Below are 21,107 nucleotides of genomic sequence, written 5' to 3'. Positions count from 1 at the left end.
CTGGAGGCAGGTCCACCTTCTGTCTGGCCCCGCTAGCCTTTGTCTGGACCCCCTCTGCTACTCTTAGGGTCCTTAAGTGCCCAGGCAGGGCCTGTCACCATCCTCCTATTTGCGTGATTGCTAATACACTGCCACGTGCAGTGGAAGCTTCTAGAAGGAGGCTCTTGGAGCTTGGGGGACAGAGGGCATGCTCCTCCAAAAGGACACAAGGAGCACACCCACTCACAACTGTGGTGGAGTCACTGGGGATTCATTGCCAGGAGCGACCTTGGCATTTTACAAGTGAGGAAACGAAGGCACGGAGAAGGAAACTGGCCCAAAGTCAAGTTCGAACTGGAGCAAAAGTCCGGAGCTCTTGGCTCCCAGACTCATATTGTTCCCATACACCGCTGTGTCCTGGAACAGATGGGGAGCAGTGAGGGAAGACACACGCACACACACGCACACACACGCGCACACACGCGTGCACACACATGCACAGGCCCCCACCCACCCCGCCCAGCAGGAGCGGGTGGAGAAGGCAGAGGCCTCGGGGTGACCCGGGAGGGCAGGCACGGCACAGTCACAGCCCCCCAGGAGCCGCCTCCAACAGACACCCTTCTTTGTTTTCATTAGGGGAAAATCTCAATTAAAATAATTACAGTTACAACCAAAAAAAATCACAGAAGAGAGAGAGGAAAAAGGAGTTCAGTTAAATGCAAATATAGTCAGAACGATGTTATGAACTCGGCTCACCCCCTTTAAAATTACTCATTAACGATTACATGCTAATTACCCACCTTTTTATTGTTTTAGAAAGGAAGTGATTTATTCTCCTTCCAAATGAATAGACACCCAGAAAACGAGGCCTCCTCTGTCAAACCGCATGGTCCGATTTCGGGTGGCGGAGATGCGCTCGTGCTACCCGCAGAGCCAGGCGGGCAGGAGCGCGAGCTCTGTGTGCAGTGCTCTCTGCCCCTCACCCCTCCCAGCCGTCCTGGGGGGAGGGGGAAGCTGGCCTCCCCCGCACTGCACAGACAGCAAACCTCAGTCCCAGGAGCTTACCCTGTCCAAGGCCACTCAGCGGCAAGCGGTGTTTTTCACACTCAGCCCCAAAGCCCACTGTCTTGCTCTGTTCTGGGGTGTCACTCAAGGAGACCTTCGCATGGTCTGGAAAATTGGGGTGGAAGCGGGTGTGTTGGGGGGTGTCTGAGGCCCCGGAAGTCCTGCGGCAGGAAAACCCAGAGCCATCTCCAGCAGGTATCAGCCACGAACGTGTCCTACACTTAGCTGTGAGGTCCCGGAATGGGGACAGGGGCGGGAAGGAGAGGCAGACCGACATGATCCCTGGGTTGTGGGACGCAGGTTTGCTCCCTGCTGGGAGTGACCCTGGGCCGTTGCCCCAGCTGGAGAACAACTGCCTCAGCTCCTCCTCCACTCCCTTGGGGTTCAAGGTCATGTCTCTGCCTTTATGCCCACCCTCCCCAGAGCCCCATGTCTGCTCTCTGTCTTCTGACAGCCGTGGCGGGCTGCCCCCGCCTGCCCGCTCCCTGGCACCTGGACGCACCCTCCTGGTCCTCCACCCCGGGTTATTCTATCCTGCTGTTCAACGGCACATGGCCCGCCCAGCTCCCTGCCCAGGGCTTTCTTGTCCCAACGCACGCCCGCGTCCCTGCTCTCCTGCACAGAAACCCTGGTCACCAGGGGGGATTGAGCTATCGTGGGGAGAAGGATCTTAAAATTCGAGTCGGTTAATTCATTCATTCATCCTCACACATGTCCCGAGTGGCACCTGCGTGGCCGGCACTGCACTAGGCACGGGAGGAGGAGGAGGATGGAAGAGCAGGAGCCGGGCCAGCACTGGTGGGGAGCCCGGAGCCCGGCTCTCCGTGCCAGGGTTACCCTCCCAGTGGCCGCGCCGGTCCCGGGCTGGCGCGCATCTGGCCCACGGGCGTTTGTGTGGCGACTTCCCCTGACACAGCAAGGAGGTCGGGGACCAGACGGTCTCACCCCAAGTGCCAGCGGGCCATCCGTCCGGGGCTGCCGCGCGCACGAGCGAACCAAGTGCACAGAGCGGGCAGCTGGAGGAGAAGCCTCCATCCCCGAAGAGGAACGTGAAGCCGCGTGGGCAGGACACCCGACCCGGGTCAGCGTCTAATCGGCACGCCCACGGCAGCTGGCGCCCGGCCGGGGACCGGGAACCCACAGGCAGAGCGCGGCCTCCTGCAGGGAGAGCCCGAGAGGACATGGCGCGACGCAGGGCGTAGCGGTCCCACGGGTGAATGGCACACCGTTCTCTCAGCGGGAGCGGAGGAACGCACGCGTGTGCTGGCGTGCGGGGTACCGCGGGCTTGGAGGGCGACCGAGAAGAATTCAAATTACGGCTGCCACGGGCCTTTCCTTCTTTCTGTGCGGAGAGGACTCCTGCTTGGTCCCTGAGCTCGTGCCGCTGTTGGTCCGTGCACACCTGGAGCAGCTGGAACGGGGAGACTGCAGGGAACAGCTGTGGGCACGTTTTGTCCTGAGTTTGGGCGGCCGGAGGATTGTCCCGCCATGTGGAACGCCTGCCAGTTCCTAACGGAGAAACAAGTCATGTGAGAGAGCAGTGCCCCCGCCCGCAGGCCGGGGAAGCGGGGAGACGTGCGGGTCTGAAGTCAGGTGGGCACGCCTGAGCCACCGCAGGGACCCGGGCCTGGGGGAGCCTGGCCCTTCCTCCCACCTCGCCTGCCTCCCAGACACCCCTGGAGGATGAGCCTTCTCGGGCAGCTGGAGGGAGCCTGGAACTTTCGCATGCATTGCCACTCTCCACGCGCAATGGCATCGCACGCGTTTCTATGATTTGCAGCTCAGTTGCTTACTTGTGAAAACGCATCTGAACTCTGCTGTGCCCAGCAAGGCCGGTGGGTTGTGCAGAGGAGGGACAGCCAGACTAGGTGGTCTTCACCCTGGAGGGTGCCATGCGGCCCCGTTGTCCCGGCAAAGGGGGCCTGCGTGTAGCACATTTTCCCACGCCTGGCAGGGGTCGGGTGCTGCAGGGGCTGCAGGAGGACCCTGGCCGGGGACTCCGGGACTGCAGAGCGCCTGTCAGCTCCCAGCCTGGGCTGTGTGTCTTTCACACTGACCTCAGTGGACGCTCATAAGGACCCAGGGAGGTGGGAGTTATATTGCACAAGATGAAACTGAGTCTCAGAGAGGTTCAGTAATTCGCCTAAGGCCACACAGCTGATATTCAGCAGTGCTGGGATTTGAACTCAGGCAGTCTGGCCCCAGAGTGCTTGACCACCGCCAGGCCTCCGTGATGCCCCCGTGGGTCCCTCCTCCTCAGTGTGACCCACTCTGACCTCATGTCCACCCTCCAAACCTGGCCTTCCTCTGGTCCCCATCTTGGTTAAGGCTCCAAACTTTGTCTCCAGGGCTGAGAACTGGGCAGTGCCCTTCCCTCCTTCCTGGCCTGGCCCCCGCCATCCATGACCTGCCGGTTCTTTCTGTTCCCTCGCCCGGCTCTGGCACCAGTTCAGACTTCTCCTCCTCCTGCCTGGACAGTGGCCCCAGCCTCCTGCCTGGTCTTCTGGCCTCCTGTCCTGCCCTCTGTCCTGCCTGCATTTATCTGCCAAGTGCCAAGTGACGGGTTCTCCCTGCTGCCTTTGCAGGGAGTACTCAGTTTCCAAACTTATGATCCAGCCCTGTCCCGCCCCTCTTCCTGCCCCGGGTTTTATACTGGGATAATACTCAGCAATCTTTTGTTCCCACAATGTGCTGTGTGTTCCACAGCTCCACTCCTTACTCATGTTTCCTCTGCCCAGAGCACCCTCCTTCATTCCTTGCCTGCTTGGCAAGCTCTTATACATACATCAAAACCCAACCTTCAAGTTACCTTCCTCCATTTTCTCTCCTTCACTGGGCCACTTCTTACTGCTTTGAACATATTCTGTCATTGTCCTTGTCACTTATGTTATTGATCTGCCTACTGGTGTCCACGCCCCTTTGGACCCGAGCCCCCAGGAAGGTTTAAAGCAGTATGGAAGCGTCTCTGCATCCCTGGTGTCTAGCAGAGCCCGAACCTCGGGGATGCAGCTGAGTGCAATTGAACAACCTCAGTCCTGCCCCACCTGCTGTCCCGTAGCCCCCGCAGGAGGCTCCTACTCGCCTGTCAACTCGCACCCTCGGGGATCCCGTCTGAGAGGTAGTAAAGGGCTGGCCTCTCTGCAGGACTGTCTGCCGTCTCTGGCCCGACGACCACCTCCCTATGGCCTGAGTCCCCCGGCCCGCTTCTCCACTCACGGGCTCGGTCACTGGTGGGGTCAAAGCCAAGAGGTAGTTCTGCTCTGGAGAGGGGATGTGTTCTGGCCAAGGTGGCTGATAAGTGATTTCCTGCAACGTAGAATAATTGGACGAGTGTTCCCATGGCAACGGTGCCCTTCCTGGAAACCGTTTGCAGGGGAGGCAGGAGAGGGGCAGCTCTGGCTCCGCCGGGCACCGCGGGGCTCTGGGTTAGGGCCAGGTGGAAATTGTGGCGCCTCCTGATAGGGAACCCTGCCTCCCTGCTGCCACCCCACCCTGGGGCCTCCTTCAAGCCCCACCCCTGCGTCCTCAGCCCATGGAAATCTTTGCGGTGCACTCATACTTCCCGGATCTGTCCCCTCCCTCTCTGTCAACAGAAAACATGCTTTCCAGTGACAGTGTTTACAACGCACACATCACATCCGCAATTTACAAAACGCTTTCACAAGCGCTGCCGCGGGGTTCTCCGAAAAGGACCTTGGAAGGCGTATGACGTCAAAATACCCACTTTATGGATGTGGGAACTGAGGCTTGCAGTGACAAAGTGCCCGGCAGCACAGGGAGGCAGGTGACATGCCAGCCAGGTGCCGCCGCAGCCTCTCCCGACTGCAGGGCACTCTTCGTGCTTATCGGGAGGGGGAGCAGGCGAGGGCCCGCAACCTCCCCCCTGCAGACGGGACTTGCAGAGACAACGCCCTCCGACAACGCCCTCCCGGCACCAGGGGGGGTGGGAGACGCTGCTCCCCAAGTGGGACGTCTCTGGCCATGGCTTCTCATGAGCTTCCTGCGAGGTTTCAGCACACCTGCCCTCCTTTGCTGCCTGGGGAGTCCCAGGCCACCAATGAAGTGACAACCGGATGGAACCGGGCCCTCGGTTTTGCTGCTCGTCCTGTGGTCTGGGAAAAGCCCCAACTCTACTGGGCAAGAGGCTCCGTCCTGCGTGTTTGGAAGGGTGCATGCGTGCGACTGTGTGTCCGTGTGGGAGAGCATGTGTCCGTGTGGGAGAGTATGTGTCCGTGTGGGAGAGCATGTGTCCGTGTGGGAGAGCATGTGTCCGTGTGGGAGAGTATGTGTCTGTGTGGGAGAGCATGTGTCCGTGTGGGAGAGCATGTGTTCATGTGGGAGAGCACGTTTGTGGGTGTGAACATGTGTGTGAGTGGAGAAGCAGGCGGGGTGAGTGGAGAAGTGTCTCAAGAGGGCGACAGGGCTCCTCTGAAAAGCTCCATGCCTCGTCCTCACTGGGGTGGAGACAGGAGGAGATAAGGGGAGGCGGCAGGGTGTTTTATTTTCCCTTCAACAACTTGTCCGAGTCGTGGCCACACCGTTCCTTAGTATCAGGTGGGGGTTGGGGCCGCACCCGCACTCCCAGCCCAGTGCCGCCTCCGTACGCGGATCTTCCCCGGCCGGGGGCCCAGGCATCGCTGCACAGACACAAACCGCCCTCGCTGTGTCTGCCCAAACTCGTGACCCGCAGATGTGCATCACCAAACGGTCACTTTACACCACCAAGTTCGGGGTGGTTACTCGCACAGTGACAGATAACGGGGACACTCTTCTTTCATCCGTGTCTCTGGGCTAAGCCTTCCCTCTGAGCTCCCGGCACACACCTCATGCCGTTTCCAAAGTGCTAAAGTACGCAGGAGCCCAAAGCGACCTACACTGCAGCCGTCATCCTCCTGTCCCAGTCTGGAGCCCTTGGTGATAACCTGGGCAGAAAGGGACTGGATGAGGCCCTTGGCCACCTGCGGGGACATGTGCGGAGCTGAGATGGGTTTCCAGCCACCCATTGGTGTGCTCGCCACGACTTACCACCAGGAAGGGACTTACCACCACGTTCGCTGGTGACCGGCCAAGGTGACATCTGTGACCGTGGGCAAAAAGCAAAAGACACGGTCCACGCCTGGATGAAGCCGTGACCTAGTGCTGCCCTCTGCCCCTGGGGTCAGCCACCTGCTGGGACAGTGTGGCAGGGAGCTCCTTCTGAGCTCAGGGCCTGCTGCACATCCCCGTCCCCTGGAGCCAGGAGGGACCACATGACGCATTTTGGCGATGAAACAGGCCGGGCAGCGCGGTGCCGGCCACCCCCTCGGGAGCCTCACTGAGGCCGCAAAGGATCAAGGCTGAGTCACCCCTGGAGGCCACCCCGCCTCCTGGCGCTCCTCCCAGGAGCCAGAAATAAATCTGTGCTGTTTTCCATCCTTTTACTTTCAGCACTTCTGTGATATTGGAAGAAGTACATGGCTTGATTTTATAAAAAAAAAACAACAAACCCAAGTCTGACAATCTTTGTCTTTTCTTTGGAGCATTCAGTCCAATTTCTGGAGTATTAGTCCCACTTCTAATACTTGCTATATATTATTGGATAAATGTTGATGTATCAGTCCAACATTAACACCTGATTTGTTTGGGATTGAATCTACCGTCTTACTGTGGGGTTTACGTGGGTCCCTCCTAGTCTACGCTCCTTTCTCTTTCCTTCCTGGCCTCCTTTCGGATGAAAAAAGTGCACACAGTGACTTCATTTCCTGCATTAGTAGCTTGGGAGTTACGCCGTCTTCACTCTCCTTCCAGCGGCCTGGCCTGCAGCGGCAAACGTGCAGGGCTGTTAATGCTTTGCAGACACTGCCAGGCCTTTCCGCGCCTTCGCGACATTCACGTCCCCCTACCTTTCGTGTGATCCCGCCCTTGAAATTTAATTCTTTATCCACTTAAACGTAAGTTTTTGTTGCCTATTCTTCTTGTTTTATGTAGTCAGAATTCATTTATCTTTGCCGAGATGTTTACCTTTCCAGTGCTTTCCCTCACCGCCTGGTTTTTGTCTTTCCACCCAGGAGTGCGTCCTTGCATCGAAAGATCTTGTCTGCACCTGTCTCTTAGCGCCGGCTTGCTGGCAGCGAATCCTATCAGTGCTTTTGGGGGGGGAGATGTTTATTCTACTCCCCCATTTTTATTTCTATAGTTTATCGTAGCACAGAAAAGCGTTTATTACAGATTGCTAAATGAATGAAGCAAAAACACAAAATTGCGTAACATCATGTAAAAGCGTGCAAGAAGATTGTAAGAAATAAAAAAAAAAACGCTCATTGCTCGCACTCTGAGTTGTGCGGTTGTTGGTATTTGAAATTTGTTATGCCTTTTTTCCCCCAGTATTTTTCTAAATTTCTTATAATAATTAGGTGTTCTGTTTTTGTAATTAGGAAAAGAAATTCGGCTTACTGCATAAAGATGTAAGAGTCATGGGTTAGAGAGAAGCGAGGAAAGCCAGGAATCCGTAATTTTACATCTGAGGATGCTCCGTGCTTTCCTAAAAAATTTATTCACCACCTACTGTGCATTTGGCACTAAATATTTCCTCTTACTCTAGAATTTGTCTTGTAAAAATTGTATTTTAGCTTCCATTTTATATGTAAATTATTTATGAAGGTCTAACATACATACAGAAAATCACACACATCATAAACGCACAGCTTGATAAATTTTCGCTAAGTGAGCATGGGCGGGTAACAGGGACCTGCACGCATGAGAGACAAAACCTTATCAGTTTCCCGGAGGCCTCCCCACATACTGCCACCACCTCCCTTCCATCACGTCACCCCTGCTCCTAAGAGAAGCGCTACCCTGATTTCTTTCCCTCCCTCCCTCCCTCCCTCCCTCCCTTCCTTTCTCTCTCTTTCTTTTCTGCAGAGGAGGCTGGAGTGCAGTTGTACTATCACAGATCATTGCAGCCTCCAACTCCTGGGCTCAAGCGATCCTCCTGCCTTGGCCTCCCAAAGCGCTGAGGTTTCAGGCATGAGCCACTGCGCCTGGTCAACACTATCCTGATTTCTAACACCAAAGCTTAAGTTTACTTTTTTTTTTTTTAATGTTTCCATAAATGGAATCATACCACATATTCTCTTTCGTTTCTGCTTTGTCTGTTCAATGTTTGAAAGATTCTTCCATGTTGTTACGTGTAGTTGTGGTTCATTCGTTCTCATTGCTGTAGAGTGTGCAATTTTATAAACCTTTCAGCAATGTGTTCGTCTGTCCTATTGCCGATGGCCATCTGGGTTGCTTCCAGTGTCTGATACCAGTAGTGGTTAACATTGCTATGAACGCTCCTGTACATACCTCTTGGTATGAACAAATGCATGCATTTCTCTTGGGTCTCCTCACACTTGCTTTTGAAGGCTGGTTTAATTTCCCATTTATTCTTGGTTGATAATTATTTTCTTCCAGTATCTTAAAGACGTCATTTTATTCCATGTTTCCGTGAGGAGTCAGCTGTCATCCTTTGACAGTAACACATTTGTTTTCTTTTGTCTGCTTTCGATATTTTCCTTCTTGGTCTTTCTGTCTTGGTCTTTTAGCGGGTTTCCTGTGGCGTTGCAGGGAGTGTATGTGAGTGCGTGTGTTGACGTGGGTCCAGCTTGGGGTTCCTAGTGCTTCTCGAATCTGTGTCTTGGTGTCTTTGGTCAGCTCGGGAAGTCCTCAGCCAGCATCTCTGCAAGTGCTGCCTCTGCCTTGTCCCCACCCCGCCTCCGGCTCCAGCCAGAGTGGCCTCTGAACCCTTGCACGCCTTGGGAGCAAGGTGGCCCACAGTGTCCCATTCACTTCTCTGGGTTCTTCTGTTCTCTCCGAGATATCTTTCTCTCCTGATCCTGCAAGTCCTGGCTTCCCGAATAGACCTGAGCTCCAACGCTTGGCACCCAGCCCCAGGGGACGGCTGGCACTCAGTTGCTCTGTCTCTCCGGGGCTGTTTTCGGCTAACCTTCTCCATCCAAGCCATTTATGGATCAAGAGATGCCTCAGCAAGGAAAGACGCGTAGAATGTCGCGATTACCCCTTGGAGCCTCCCTTCTCTCTGGGGCGTGTCCTGCCCGCTCCAGCCCCACGGCCTTGCGAGCTCATTGGTGCCTTCTCATTACCCAGCTGAGAAGGCCGGCTGTCGACAACTAGTCTGTCCCCTAAACCTTCGTGGTGTTAAGTCACTGATCTTGGGGATTGTTTATTACTGCAGCGTAACCTAGCACATCCTGACTAATGTCGCAGGGATCCCTGGTGCGCTGTTGGGCTCGTTGAAGGAGACTGTAACTGTGGATTTAATCACAGTCCCAGGAGGCTCCTGCAAGAGCTGCTGCGCCCTGAGGTTTGCGTGTCCTCGTGGCTCAGTCCAGGGCTTACCGTGTGAACACTGGCTTTCCAAGAACGACACCAGGATCTCCACTGTCTCTTTTAATTCATAGAGAGGTCTACTTCTGATTTTGGAAATCCACCTGACTTTCTGTAGATTGATCCAGTCAGCACTATTCATATAGCGGAATTTTTTATGTATCCACAAATATTAAGCATCTGGGACTCTGTCATATAGATCTGATGAGCAACCTATGGTTGGTGATTTTAGACTTGGCACAGTGCATTCCTTCATTTTAAGTTTTTAACTTTCTTTTCTTCCTGATTATAAAAGGAATGCACATTCATTTATTTAAAAAATTCAGAACGACAGAAATGTATGAATTAAAACGTGAAAGCTTTCCCAATCCTTCTAGTCTCAATAAGAACGGCTGCAGAGGAGGCTGGAGTCATTAAAATATGACATATTTTAATCGATATCATTGTATGTGAGTACTGACATGTGCATATATTCAAACATAGAACCATATTGGATATATTATTCTGCAATTTGCTCTTCTCATTCAGAAATATACTGCAGAGATCTTTCTGCGTTCAAGCTTTCTCTTGTTTTTAAGGGGTATAAAGTACTCCTCTGTATGGATGTGCTGTAACCGATGAAGGGAAACACTTATTCATAGATGTGTATTGTGTGTACTTTCATGTAAGGCAAGGTTTAAAAATAATTCCCTAAGAAAATAGGAATTATTTTACACTTGCTCTGTTAGACTTTAATCAATGCTGTTATAAACATGACTTTTAAAATGCAATACAATGAGTAACTACCTTGTAGAAATTATGAATATCCCCCTACAGGACGAATGAATGAATGAAACAAAGCACCAGGAAACACTGTCCTCGTATGAAGCGAAAGGTCCCCTGTCGTCCAGAATAAAATTTCCAGCGAAATGATGAATTCTGAAAATTGTTCAATGACCCGAAAGAGGATTTAGCAGCAATGAGGACGCTCAGTTGAGGATGAACACAAAGGTTATTTCACAAAGCGTATGGGGGTTGAGAAAGCCATATTTCTAAATTATTGCTTCGTGTAACAGGTTTTAAAATGTATAACTAAATCAAAGAAATATTATGGGTAATACTTGAATGTTTCATTCTGACCCTAAGAAGTGTACTACTCCAATTGGCCCCAAATCCCCCGTAGTTTTGGAGCATTTCTCGTGGAATCGGGGTGGGGTTACTTGCGTGTGGTCTCATGTCCTCGCCTAGACCCCCTGGGCCGCATCTCCTCATCCAATGAGACACTGAATGACACACCTTAAACACAGGAGGTGCTTGACACGTTGTGCTGAATGTATGAGAAGCGCCCCGAGACCCCACTGTGCCCTGGGCAGCACCTCACGGCTCCCGTCGGCCCCACCCAAGCCCATTTCCGAATCCCTCGCTCACTCTGACCACAGCCGGGTAGGACAATCTGCAGGAAGACTAAGCATGGGGCCAGGGGGACACCTCAGGAGGAGGGAGGTGGCTGCCACTGCAGGGGGTCTCCGTCCCTCTGCTCCAGCCACGGCGAAACGGACTTCCCTGGGGTCCTGAGAGCAGGACTCGTCTGCATCTTATTCCCCCCAGTGCAAATACTCTCCCTTCCGCTTCACCCACCCCTGCACGCCCGCTCCTGCCGCTCTGTGCCCGGGAGGGGAGGGAGAGCCGAGCCAGCAGGGGGCCAGGCCCATCTCAGCCTCTTTCCTCTGAGTCTCGGCCGAGTCACCTTCTTGCGGTCCCCTGTCTGTCTCAGTCTCCTCTGATGTGAGCAAACTGGACTTTTCTCAAATATCACCTCCCAGGCTCCTGGACAGAGAACCGCTAGCACTCGGGGCCTCCCGACCTGTGTCCCGGAGGTCGCCACCCTCCCCCCTCCTACCTCCTCCTCCCCGGCCCCCCTCGGGGTGTGACCACCCAGCCTCCCCCGGGGTTGGGTCGGAGGCTGCCCCTCACCTGATGTCTCCTCTGCGCCATGACCCAGCTCCCTCGTCACCTCCTCTGTGGCACCTCCCAGTCAGTCCCAGTTCATTTCACCAAACCGGAGACAGGCCGTCTCCTAACCTGTGCCGCCTGGTGCCGTGAACCAGCCTTTTGAGGGGCGTGTGCTGTGCCGAGCTGCTTTTTAGACAGTACCAGAAAAGGCTGTCTGGGCTGTGGGGTTATGAGCATCTTGCTTTCTTCTTTATACTTTTTTTCTTCTTTTTTTGGTGACAGAGTCTCGCTTTGCTGCCCAGGCTAGAGTGAGTGCCGTGGCATCAGCCTAGCTCACAGCAACCTCAATCTCCTGGGCTCAAGTGATCCTCCTGCCTCAGCCTCCCGAGTAGCTGGCATGTGCCACCATGCCTGGCTAATTTTTTCTATATATATTGGTTGCCCAATTAATTACTTTCTATTTATAGTAGAGACGGGGTCTCTCTCTTGCTCAGGCTGGTTTCGAACTCGAGCAATCCTCCCACCTCGGCCTCCCAGAGTGCTAGGATTACAGGCGTGAGCCACCGCGCCCGGCCTATACTTCCTAATAAAGAAAGTTGAATCCATTTTTAATCCTTTTTAATTTTTCCAGCATTTCACTGTTGAGAGTTTCCAACACGCCCATTTAGAGTGGGTTCCTCCTCTGGACTAGCCGGTTTGCGCCTTCCTGCAGGGGGTCGCCCTGTGCGCGCCCGGGTGCCCCTGCCGTGTGGCTGTTGCTCAGGATGACGACAGCTTGTGCTGCCGAGGTCTTCTAGAGCTCTCCTTCCCCCTCCTGGGGCCCACCGTGAGGACAAAAAACAAACAGAGCCTTTCTTGAGCGCCTGCGATATGCAATGGACTGTGCCGGGTGCTGGGGTGCAAGGCAAGGTCTCAGCCCCCAAAGAGTCCTCCCCGGACCCACGGGGGCAACAGACCTGTGACCGAACCCAAGTCGCTGTGCGTGACATAAGAGGCGGGTGTCCAGGGGAGGGGCACCCTTCAGCCAGGAGAGGGTTGCACGGGGCGTGGGCAGGCGTGTGCCAGGCTGACCAGGGTTAAGAAGGTGGCGCCTCCTGGGATGAGGACACAGAGGTGTGAAAGAGCGTCAGGGCCCCACCTGGCCCGCCCGATTGGAGAACAGGGTGCGGATGGGAGAAGGAGCCGGAAAGCCAAGGCGAGACGTGAGGGCGAGGGTGTCGGGCCAGGCTCTTAGAGGCTCCGCAGCAGGGACTGGGGTGGGAAGGCACGTGTGTGTGTGTGTGTGTGTGTGTGTGTGTTGGGGTGGGAGACAGGGACAGACCAGGAGGCAACTGCAGCTCTCAGGGAATGCAGGGGGAGCCGGGGCGGCTCAGGAGGGGTGAGGTGGGAGGAGGGGCCAGAAGTACTCAGGAAGTGGAGCCCAAAGTCTGCAGAGGGACGGGCAGACCCTGTGTGGGGGGCGTGGGGAAGGTGTGGGCCACCCTGAGGCTGGACTCAGGGACTCGGGGAAGCAGCCCAGTGCGGGGGGACACTGAGCTCAGTCCTGAGTCTGACGAGTTGGACGGACCAGCGGACGCCCGGGGGGAGCCGCACAGAGGAGGCGAGAGTGCGGGGCGGGAGCCGGGCGTGGCGAGGCCGCACAGCACGGGCAGCGGGCTACGGACGAGTCTAATGGTGGGCACGTTCACTGCTGCGCAGACAAGTGGCCGTAAACAGTGTTAGCAGTGATCAGGGATTCGGGAGGACGCGCACTCTGGGGTTCCTGGGTGCACCCCCAGCCCTGAAGAATAAGGTCTACAGGAGCAGGGCTTTGGGGTGGTGGACAGAGGTTCGGGGGTGAGATGGGAAAGTCTGGCCGAGGCAGGCGGCGTGTGCTTGGGGGGTGAGGGCAGGGGAGGGGGCGTGGAAGGAAGCGGGCGTGGTGCTTGTGGCGGCCCAGGATGAGCACTGTCCATGTCCCACCGCTGCCAGGGCGGGGCCCACTGGGACCCCCGCCGTGTACCGAGTGTTTAGGCCCCCATGAGCATACGTGTGCACACACATGCACAGACACACACGCACACATGCAAGCACACACACACACACACACACACACGCACTCAGTGAGGGTGGGGAGCCGGCAGCTTTGAGAAGACCCGTGGACGAGTGGCAGCTATGTCGGTCTCCCCAACCCGGCAGGTTTTCTGGAAGAAGCGGATACCCCCCTCCCCCGGCCTCTCCCCCGCCTAACACTTCAGCCCTTCTCCCTGGAACCCCAGCACCTCGACTCCGCTGGCCTGGGAGCAAGCGCCCCCCAGGAAACGAGAACCTCTAGCCTTTCTCCAAACATAGGCCCGCGTGGTCTCCAAACCCCAGGCTGATGCCATCGCTTCAGTTAGAGCATCTATCCCTGAGGGTGATTTGAGCCCTCCTCGGTCCCCTGCGACTCGGTGGGGCCAGTGCTCCCTGTGGCCAGCCAAGGGGTGGCTTCGGAGGTGTCTGGGCTCATAGAAGACATTAGGAGGTGGGGGGCTGGGGGCCAGGTGTCTACCTTTTTGAGCATCAAGGAGAGAATCGGACATTTCAGGAAGGTGGCTGGTTTTGTCCAAAGGAGTATGAGGCTCTGTACGGTTTTTCTTTCTCCCTTCACTCTCCCATTAACCAGGGGCGGGGGACGGGGGGCCCCTTTCACTGACTTTTTCCCACTGTCGCCACCTCCTCAGTGTCGTTTTGTTTTTTTAAGCCTCCGTGCCCAGCGCCCGTCATGGAAAGGGCTGCGATGTCCAGGGCGCCGTGAAAAGGCAGCTAACGGCTCCCTGGCTGCGGTCCTCTCTGCTCGTTTCCCTGGCAACGGGAGGCAGGGAAAACAGAACCTGTCAGATGGAAAATGTCAGTTACAGCAGATGTGGGAGAGCAGGGAGGAAGGGGTGGGGCGGAGGAGGGGGAGAGCTGGGGGGTCACCCTCCTGCGACCAGGGCTAGGGCCCTCACCCCGGTGGAGCTAGGGGACCCGGGAGGCTGGCTTCCTGATTGAGAGGGGCTGCCACCGGGGCAGGGGGCTCAGAGAGGTGGGAGGGGCGGGGAGGGGACTGCTCCGGGACTAGCGGATGGTGTGGGCGGCAGTCCCGCCCAGCTGATTGTCACATTGTTTTAAAGGTCATTTGGGCGGCTGGGGGGCCCAGTGATGCATCCCAGAGACCCCTCCAGTTGAGACTGAAGCTCGGGGTCTGGGCAGAAAAGGGGGAGAGGCTCGGGGAAGAAAACAAGACCAGACCCAGCCTCCCCAAGCCCCTGGACCCGCTCTCTCCACCCTCTGTATTGATCCCCTTCCCCGCTCGGTATCAATTGATCACTGCCCCTGCTGAAAAGAAGGGCTGCCCTTTAAAACGGTTGAGAAAGAGGCTCAGTCGGAGGAGCAGCGTTAATATTAATCAACACAGGCCGCTCTCGGAAGGAAGCAGGGGGAGGAGGAGACAAAGAAGGAGCTCTGCGGAACAGCCCGCATGTTGCCGCGGAGAGGGGATGGGTTGGCGGGCTGGAAGCAGCGAGGTGTGGGGCGCAGGGGGGCTCCTGCGGGCAGGGCGGGCTAGACCTGTATGTGACATGTGTGTGCGCGTGCGTGCAGGGGTGTTGAGCACACGCTCTCCGCAGTCCCTGCTGCTGTCCCTGACATTCCTGGAGCCTCCCCTGTCTCCTGATTTTCGGGGGGAAACTCCAGCCCCCTGGCCCAGTGGACCTGAGGGAGGGTGGGGGGAGACAGGCTGCTGTCCGCAGGCAGCTGAGCCCTGCTGTGGGCTTGGGGCGCCAGCCGGGTGGTGTTTATTTAAAACAAAAAACAACGGCCTGGGTGCGAGCCCGTGTGTGCGTGGTGCGGGGCAGGCTCCAGGAGGAGGAGCCAGAGCTGCCTTCAGCGGCGCATCCCCAGGAGGCAGGAGGTTAAGCCCGGGCACAGGGACCTGGAAGGAGGCGGGGGATGCTGGGTGTTTACCAGATAGCGTCCTCGGTTTCCCTGCGGGAGACCTGGCAGGGGCACCTTCTGCAAAGTCAGTCGAGTGTGGTCCTGCCTCAAGGATTTTTCTAACCCAGGCTCCTCTAATTCTTGGCTTTGGGGGTCTGAAAATGTGGCGCCTCTAGTGTCCTGGGTGGGGGGGTTGTCGTGTGTGTTGGGGGCAGGTTCCAGCCCATAAAGCTGCCCCGGTTCATGTATGTATCGACCGGGGGGCGGGGGCCCTGGAATGACAGTCCCCTCTGGCATACGGCGTGTCGTGGGTCCTTAGCCTGGCTGGGCACAGCTTCAAGGGCATCTCTTATCTCCTGGTGTCCAGGGCAACCTCAAAAGTACATGGCCACCTTACTACCCGTTCCCGCTTAAGCATCCTTACAAAGCAAACAAACAAAACCTCCAAATATAAGACAAAAAGCTCAGCCACGTGACAGCAGCAAACCAGATCCAGGGACCCCCAGACTTGCGGAGTTGGTTGTTTGCTGGGAGGCGCAAGGTCCGGGCGGCAGCGGGAGGGAGGAGCCCAGATCAGCTCTGTTCCCGGCCTCCGGGTGAAGCCTGGGTCCTGCTTGGCCGAGATTCTCTCCTCCCCGGGGTTTTCTGGGCGGGAATCCTGCCTCTTTCTCCCATTTCCTTTCCCCGGGGCCCAGGAGACTCGCCAAGGACGCCGGTGCCCAGACACTGATCCTGCGCATCGCGTGGTCGGGAATCCCCTGCCGCCGCGAGTGGCGTGTGGCCGGGCTCAGGCCGCTGGAGGTGGCTGCGCAGCCCACGAGGCCCCTGAGCGTCGCGGAGAAAGGAGCTCGGCGAGTGACGGCTGTAAATCACCGCCCCGCGCTCCACTGAGAGACCATATGGGCCTTCTTGTCGGGCTGGGACGTGCTTAAACTATGACATTTTTCATCTTGATTGACAACGATCACCTTCCCTGGAAGCTCAGGAACAGCCTGGCTACCGTCGCGTCTCGTGCCATAAAACGGGCGAATAAAGAGGGAGCGGCTGTTTTATGGATGCGGTCCCGGCAGTTGGCTGAGGAGGTGACTTCATGCCCATCGCTCCCGGGTTTTATTATTTTATTGAGAGTCGACTCTCCGTTACCCACACTCGAGCCCGGGAGCCGGCCGTGCTCCCGCAGCTGTCGGGCCCCGTTATTTCGCCGTTCTCTGTGCCAGCTTTTCCCGGGCTCCGTGCGGGGCGGGAAGAAGAGTCCCGGTGGCGCACGAGTCTCTTAACTGACCCTTTCGGATTATGGCAGCGAATGTTTGTAATCTCAGCGTCAGGTCTCTCTTCTTCTGGGGATTGGGGGTAGGGGAGCTATTTTTTTTTTCATTGTGATAAAATGCACATTATATAAAATTTACCACTTTGACCACTCTAAAGTGACACTTTGGTAGCATTCAGTACGTTCGCGAGGTTGTGCAGCCACCACCCCACCTAGTTCCAAACCATTCCCTTCGCCCCGACAGGGAGCTCGCGCCCATGAAGCAGTGATGGGACACCTCGCTCCTGCCCCGGAAACCACTGACCCATCTGCTTTCTGTCTGTGGATTTACCTGTCCTGGACATTTCCTGCCACTGGAAACGTGCAGCATGTGGCCTTTTGTGTCTGGCTTCTCTCACCGAGCACACCGTCTTCAAAACTCGCCCGTGCCGCGGCGTGCGTCAGCACGCCGTTGGTGCTCACGGCTGAAGTACTACTTCGCGGCGTGGTGGACACCCCGTTTTGTCCACTCGTCAGGTGCCGGCCTTCCAGTTGTCCACCTTTCGGCCACCGAGAATAAGCCGCTGTGCACACCTGCGTAGGAGCTTTTGCCTGGACACCGTTCGCATTTTGGGGGGGCTAGTGCTAGCAGCGGAATCGCGGGTCACGTGGCAACTCTGTGTTGAGCTTGTCGGGGAGCTGCCGAGCTCCTTCCATCTTACGAGCTGCTGTCCCACCGTGCTCCACCCCGCCGCAGGGTTCGAGGACCCCGCCTTCACGCCCCCTTCCCCACACCCGCCAGCAGGACTGTTTGCTCAGGGAACTCATCCTCCTGCCTTTGCGTGGACAGGACACAGGACTTGCAAGATCAACCTCTTGCCATTTACCCAGCCCTTGCCCGAGGTGCTGTAGACCTGCTGTGGTGCCTCTCCACGGGACGGGTGACAGAGGGGACGTGCTAACCGAGGCAGTGCTGCAGACCCGCCCACCTGGGAGCCGCAGTGCCACGGGGAATCCACAGAGGCCGGCTCTGCGGGGAGGGTCGCCAGGCAGGAGGCTCTGACACGGCCAGGGAGGGTCGGGCTTTTGGGCTGGGGTCCCGGCTGCCGTTAGGTGCACGGCCTTGGCCAAGTTTCCCGCGGAGCTTTGCTTTCCGGTCTGTGGAACGGTGTTGCAGACCCTGTGAGTCCCCTGCCGTGGCCCTCATCTTCACCTGTGTGCGGTGACACCTGGGGCTCCCAGAGGCAGGAGCCCGCCAGGTAGAGCTGCCGATGAGTTAAGGCCCCTGGGGGCAACCCGGGTCACGCAGGCTGCGGGGTTCCCCGTGGGATGGAGCGCCAGTGGCTGACGGCGCTAATTGCACGAATCAGGCGTGTCTATTGGCTGCCGTCCTGTCCCCGTCTCGTGTCCCCAGTCCTGGATTGTCCTCCCAATTAAAATGACTTGCACTCAACTCCTCGTGTTGGCGTCTGCTCCCTGGGGGGAGGTGAGGATAGCTTCCTGGACCAACGCCGCGCGTGGGAAGCGACGCGCACGGACCCAGGTGCACGGCGAGCCCTCGGTGGCTAGCTGTGGTCCTTGTCACTGCTGGACGGGACAATGGCAGAGTTCGGCATCGTCAGTCTGTTCGGCGGGCTCGTCGCCCCACTGGGAAAAGTGGGCTGGAAGTAAACACGGAGGCAGCTTCATTTTAGCGCAGTTTCTTATTCTGTCGGCGGTGGCTCAGCACGCGGGATACACCCCCGGGAGTTCGTCTGATGGGCCCAGCACACAGCGTCGACGGCGCTTGCTCTGCTCTCCAGGTAGAAGTTAGGCAGCCAAAGCAGGGCGACAAATGGTTCTCTCTCTACCCAATTTTCCTGCTGGCTTTGCTTGGCAGTGGGTGGCTGGGGCAGTGGCTCAAAAAGCAGCAGGGAGGTGGAAAAGAACAGCAGAGGATGGACCAACGGCACCAAACGGTCTGCAGTCCCGCGCTCTCCCTCCTCCGCTCTGGGGTGTGGGCCCGGGGCTGTGCACCGGGCATCCCGGCCAACAAAGCATCGAGTCTCTACTGCAGCCGCCTCTGTCCTCCCACCCCGAGTCCATCGCGTGTGGAGGTGCCCCGAGCCCTGCCTCCCAGACCTCGACCCTCTCAGGGCTGTGCACTTGCATCGTCCAAAGGGAGACGGACAAACGGGGTCCCCTCCAGACCCCCGTCTTGTCCTCCAGCTGGACTCCCCAGTGCTGGCCCTGCTCAGCCTGGCTCAGGACCGTCCCTGGGCCAGCCTGTGTGGCCGTCTCCACTCCCCACTGCCGGCCTCAGGGCACCTGGGACAACGGCTTCCCCTTCCCAGCCGCCCTGGAAGGCAGGGCGTGGAGTGCCTGCCGGGGAAGGGGCTGGCAGCGGAAACCCCTCCCTGCCAGGATCCGGGAGGGGACCAGGACGCAGGCTGGGTCAGAAGGTAGGTGGGGAGTGAGTGGTGTTCTGGCTGCCGGGGCAAGTGGGTAGAAAAATGCCTCGCTTTTTGCCCATTCTGAGTGCTCTGGCTCTTCCCAGTTTCTCTATGCCGAGCTGCACCGTAATGCACTTTAGCCCCAAGGATTAAAGGGTCGAGGGCTCACTGGGCTCCCGGCCCCTGGTCCTCCAGTGTGTCTGGGGTGGCCGCCGTCCTGGGTGTGTGCAGCTGGCCTGTCCTGGTCGGGGTGGCGTCCACCAGTCTGTCCTTGTCCTTGCTGCCTGGAGCACGACGTTCGGGGCTGCAGGGCTGCGTCTTTCCCTCGCCGTCCCCGGGTTCTTCATGCACACCCCGCCAGGGCTGTCACCTGCTCCGTCACAGGGACCCATCAGAGGCACAGCCGAGCCCATAAATCACCGCACAAACCATTCCAAACAATAAAGGCACTCTTACTTACTGAACCATTAAATGTACATGCTTACATTAGACCCAACCAGACGCGCGCGTGGATGTCTCGGGGCCGGGCAAACAGCGCGTTTCGGGAAGTGCCGTCCTGTGTCTCCCCACCTCTCACATGAAATTAATGAGGTGCTTCGGTTTAATCAGCGTTGCAATCACATCTTTATTTAGTTACTTAGCCGGGTTTGACCTTCTCCCTGGGGCAGCCCGGAGTCACCCGTCTGCCCCGGGCTGACCTGACTGCCCGGGAGGGGTAAGCAGGAAGCTGGGGGGCGGCCGAGAGGCTGCTGGGGCCCAGGGAGGCAGCCTCGGAGGATGTTGCTTCTACCTGTGGGGTCTGTCCGAGGCCACCTGTGCTTCCTCTTACCTGGAGATGAGCACCCACATCTGGGCGACATGTGCCAGTCCCCCCAACCCCACGTTGAGTTCAGCGCCCAGTCTGGCCAGTTGCGTCTTCTCAATGTTTCTTGGACCTTTGCCCCGTTTCTGTTCCTAATACCCACCCACGTCTGAGTCCGGGTCCCAAACTTTGAGCCTTTGGCATTAATCCTCCGTCATGTCCTGACTGCTGGAGTCATCTATGGAAGGTCTAAGTCTGACCCGTTTGCCCAGCTCAGAGCCTGCGGTAGCGCCCGCCACCTGTCGGAGAAGGGTCAGTTCCTGGGTGTGGCATTCAAGGCTCCTCCTGCCCTCCCCCCACCCCATCTACTCTTGCAGCCTTGTCTCCTGCCACTCCCTGCCTTGGCCTTTGCGGTCGGCTGTCCCCTGCCCACGGACCTCCCACAGACGACCCTGTCACATTCCTTGGGACTCACGTCTGTGATGCCCTGCCTAGAATGCCCTTCCCGCCTCTTTCCTCTGTGTCCGTATAATGAGTCCTTTAAACAGCCGAGACACGGGTTTCCCCCTCTCCTCCCTGCGCATTTCCAAATCCTCAGGCTGGGCCAGCTGCCCCCAGGAGCCTCAGGGACCTCCTGTGATCCCTCATGGATGACGCCTTTGGGACGGTCCGAGTATGGGACTGTCCGGGGTGACTCATACTCACCGTGAATCCTCAGCACCCAGCACGGAGTCGGACGCACGGGGACCCCAGGCGAGTGGACCGGCCCGCGCCCCGCGCCCTGGCCCCGGGATGCTCTTTCTCCTCCTGTGCGCGTGAAATAGACCCAGGATGGCTCTGGTGGCAACACTGTCCCACGGCCACAGAGGGGTGGGGGCGCCAGCGCCTTCCACGGCCTGTCTTGGTGGTGGTGGAAGCTGGGTTATACCCGCATTGGCTTAGAGGCCACCTGGAATGTGTCAGCAGATACCTGCGCTCGCCAGGAGCAGCCCTCGGTGCCGGTTTGCGCAGCGGCCAGGGGCAGACCCGAGCACACACTGCGGGGGAGGGGAGGTTTGCGCATCGCCCAGGCGGCCCCACCAGTCCTTGGTGGGGGGGTGGATGCCCGCTGTCTGCTCCCTGCCGAGGTCCCCAGCTCCCTTGCAAAGGGGGGCTCAGGGGCCCTTGCTGCCGCTACCTGTCTCCAGGTACATCAGTGCATGCCGGATAACAAAGCGTGTCGCAGCCCATCCTTGTCCGAGCTGTCTTGGAAAACACAGACGGTCCCTGAAAGGGGGTGTTGCACAGGTGCTCGTGGGAGCACTGCCCCCTCCCCCATGAGTTTGGGAGCCCCCACCCAACCCCAGGG

General features: G+C 57.5%; 1 protein-coding gene and 2 long non-coding RNA genes across 3 annotated transcripts; 1 reads left to right on the top strand and 2 right to left on the bottom strand.

Moving 5' to 3' along the window:
* Window positions 1-773: 773 nt before the first annotated feature.
* LOC142861880 (uncharacterized) lies at window positions 774-4,434 on the bottom strand. The gene is made up of 2 exons (XM_075993972.1): window positions 4,261-4,434; window positions 774-2,553 (listed from the first exon to the last, which is right to left on the bottom strand). Exons 1-2 carry the CDS (start codon window positions 4,382-4,384, stop codon window positions 1,736-1,738), a joined length of 942 nt encoding a protein of 313 aa, XP_075850087.1. The 5' UTR covers window positions 4,385-4,434; the 3' UTR covers window positions 774-1,735.
* A 2,390-nt stretch (window positions 4,435-6,824) lies between these two features.
* On the top strand, window positions 6,825-10,508 carry LOC142861879 (uncharacterized). The gene is made up of 2 exons (XR_012912986.1): window positions 6,825-6,974; window positions 10,228-10,508. It is a non-coding gene; the product is annotated as an uncharacterized LOC142861879 (long non-coding RNA).
* A 1,436-nt stretch (window positions 10,509-11,944) lies between these two features.
* LOC142861878 (uncharacterized) lies at window positions 11,945-14,168 on the bottom strand. The gene is made up of 2 exons (XR_012912985.1): window positions 13,874-14,168; window positions 11,945-12,157 (listed from the first exon to the last, which is right to left on the bottom strand). It is a non-coding gene; the product is annotated as an uncharacterized LOC142861878 (long non-coding RNA).
* Between the last annotated feature and the right edge of the window lie 6,939 nt (window positions 14,169-21,107).

This window comes from Microcebus murinus, chromosome 18, assembly GCF_040939455.1.
Source record: "Microcebus murinus isolate Inina chromosome 18, M.murinus_Inina_mat1.0, whole genome shotgun sequence".
Lineage (NCBI taxonomy): Eukaryota > Metazoa > Chordata > Mammalia > Primates > Cheirogaleidae > Microcebus > Microcebus murinus.
This window is presented reverse-complemented; position numbering and strand designations above follow the sequence as displayed.

What these genes read in the sequence shown, in the direction of transcription:
- LOC142861880 (XM_075993972.1), bottom strand. Translation starts at nt 4,384, where the DNA reads ATGGGAACACTCGTCCAATTATTCTACGTTGCAGGAAATCACTTATCA. An exon ending in CCCCACCAGTGACCGAGCCC is followed by an intron (nt 2,554 to 4,260) that starts GTGAGTGGAGAA and finishes TTTCTCCGTTAG; the next exon opens with GAACTGGCAGGCGTTCCACA.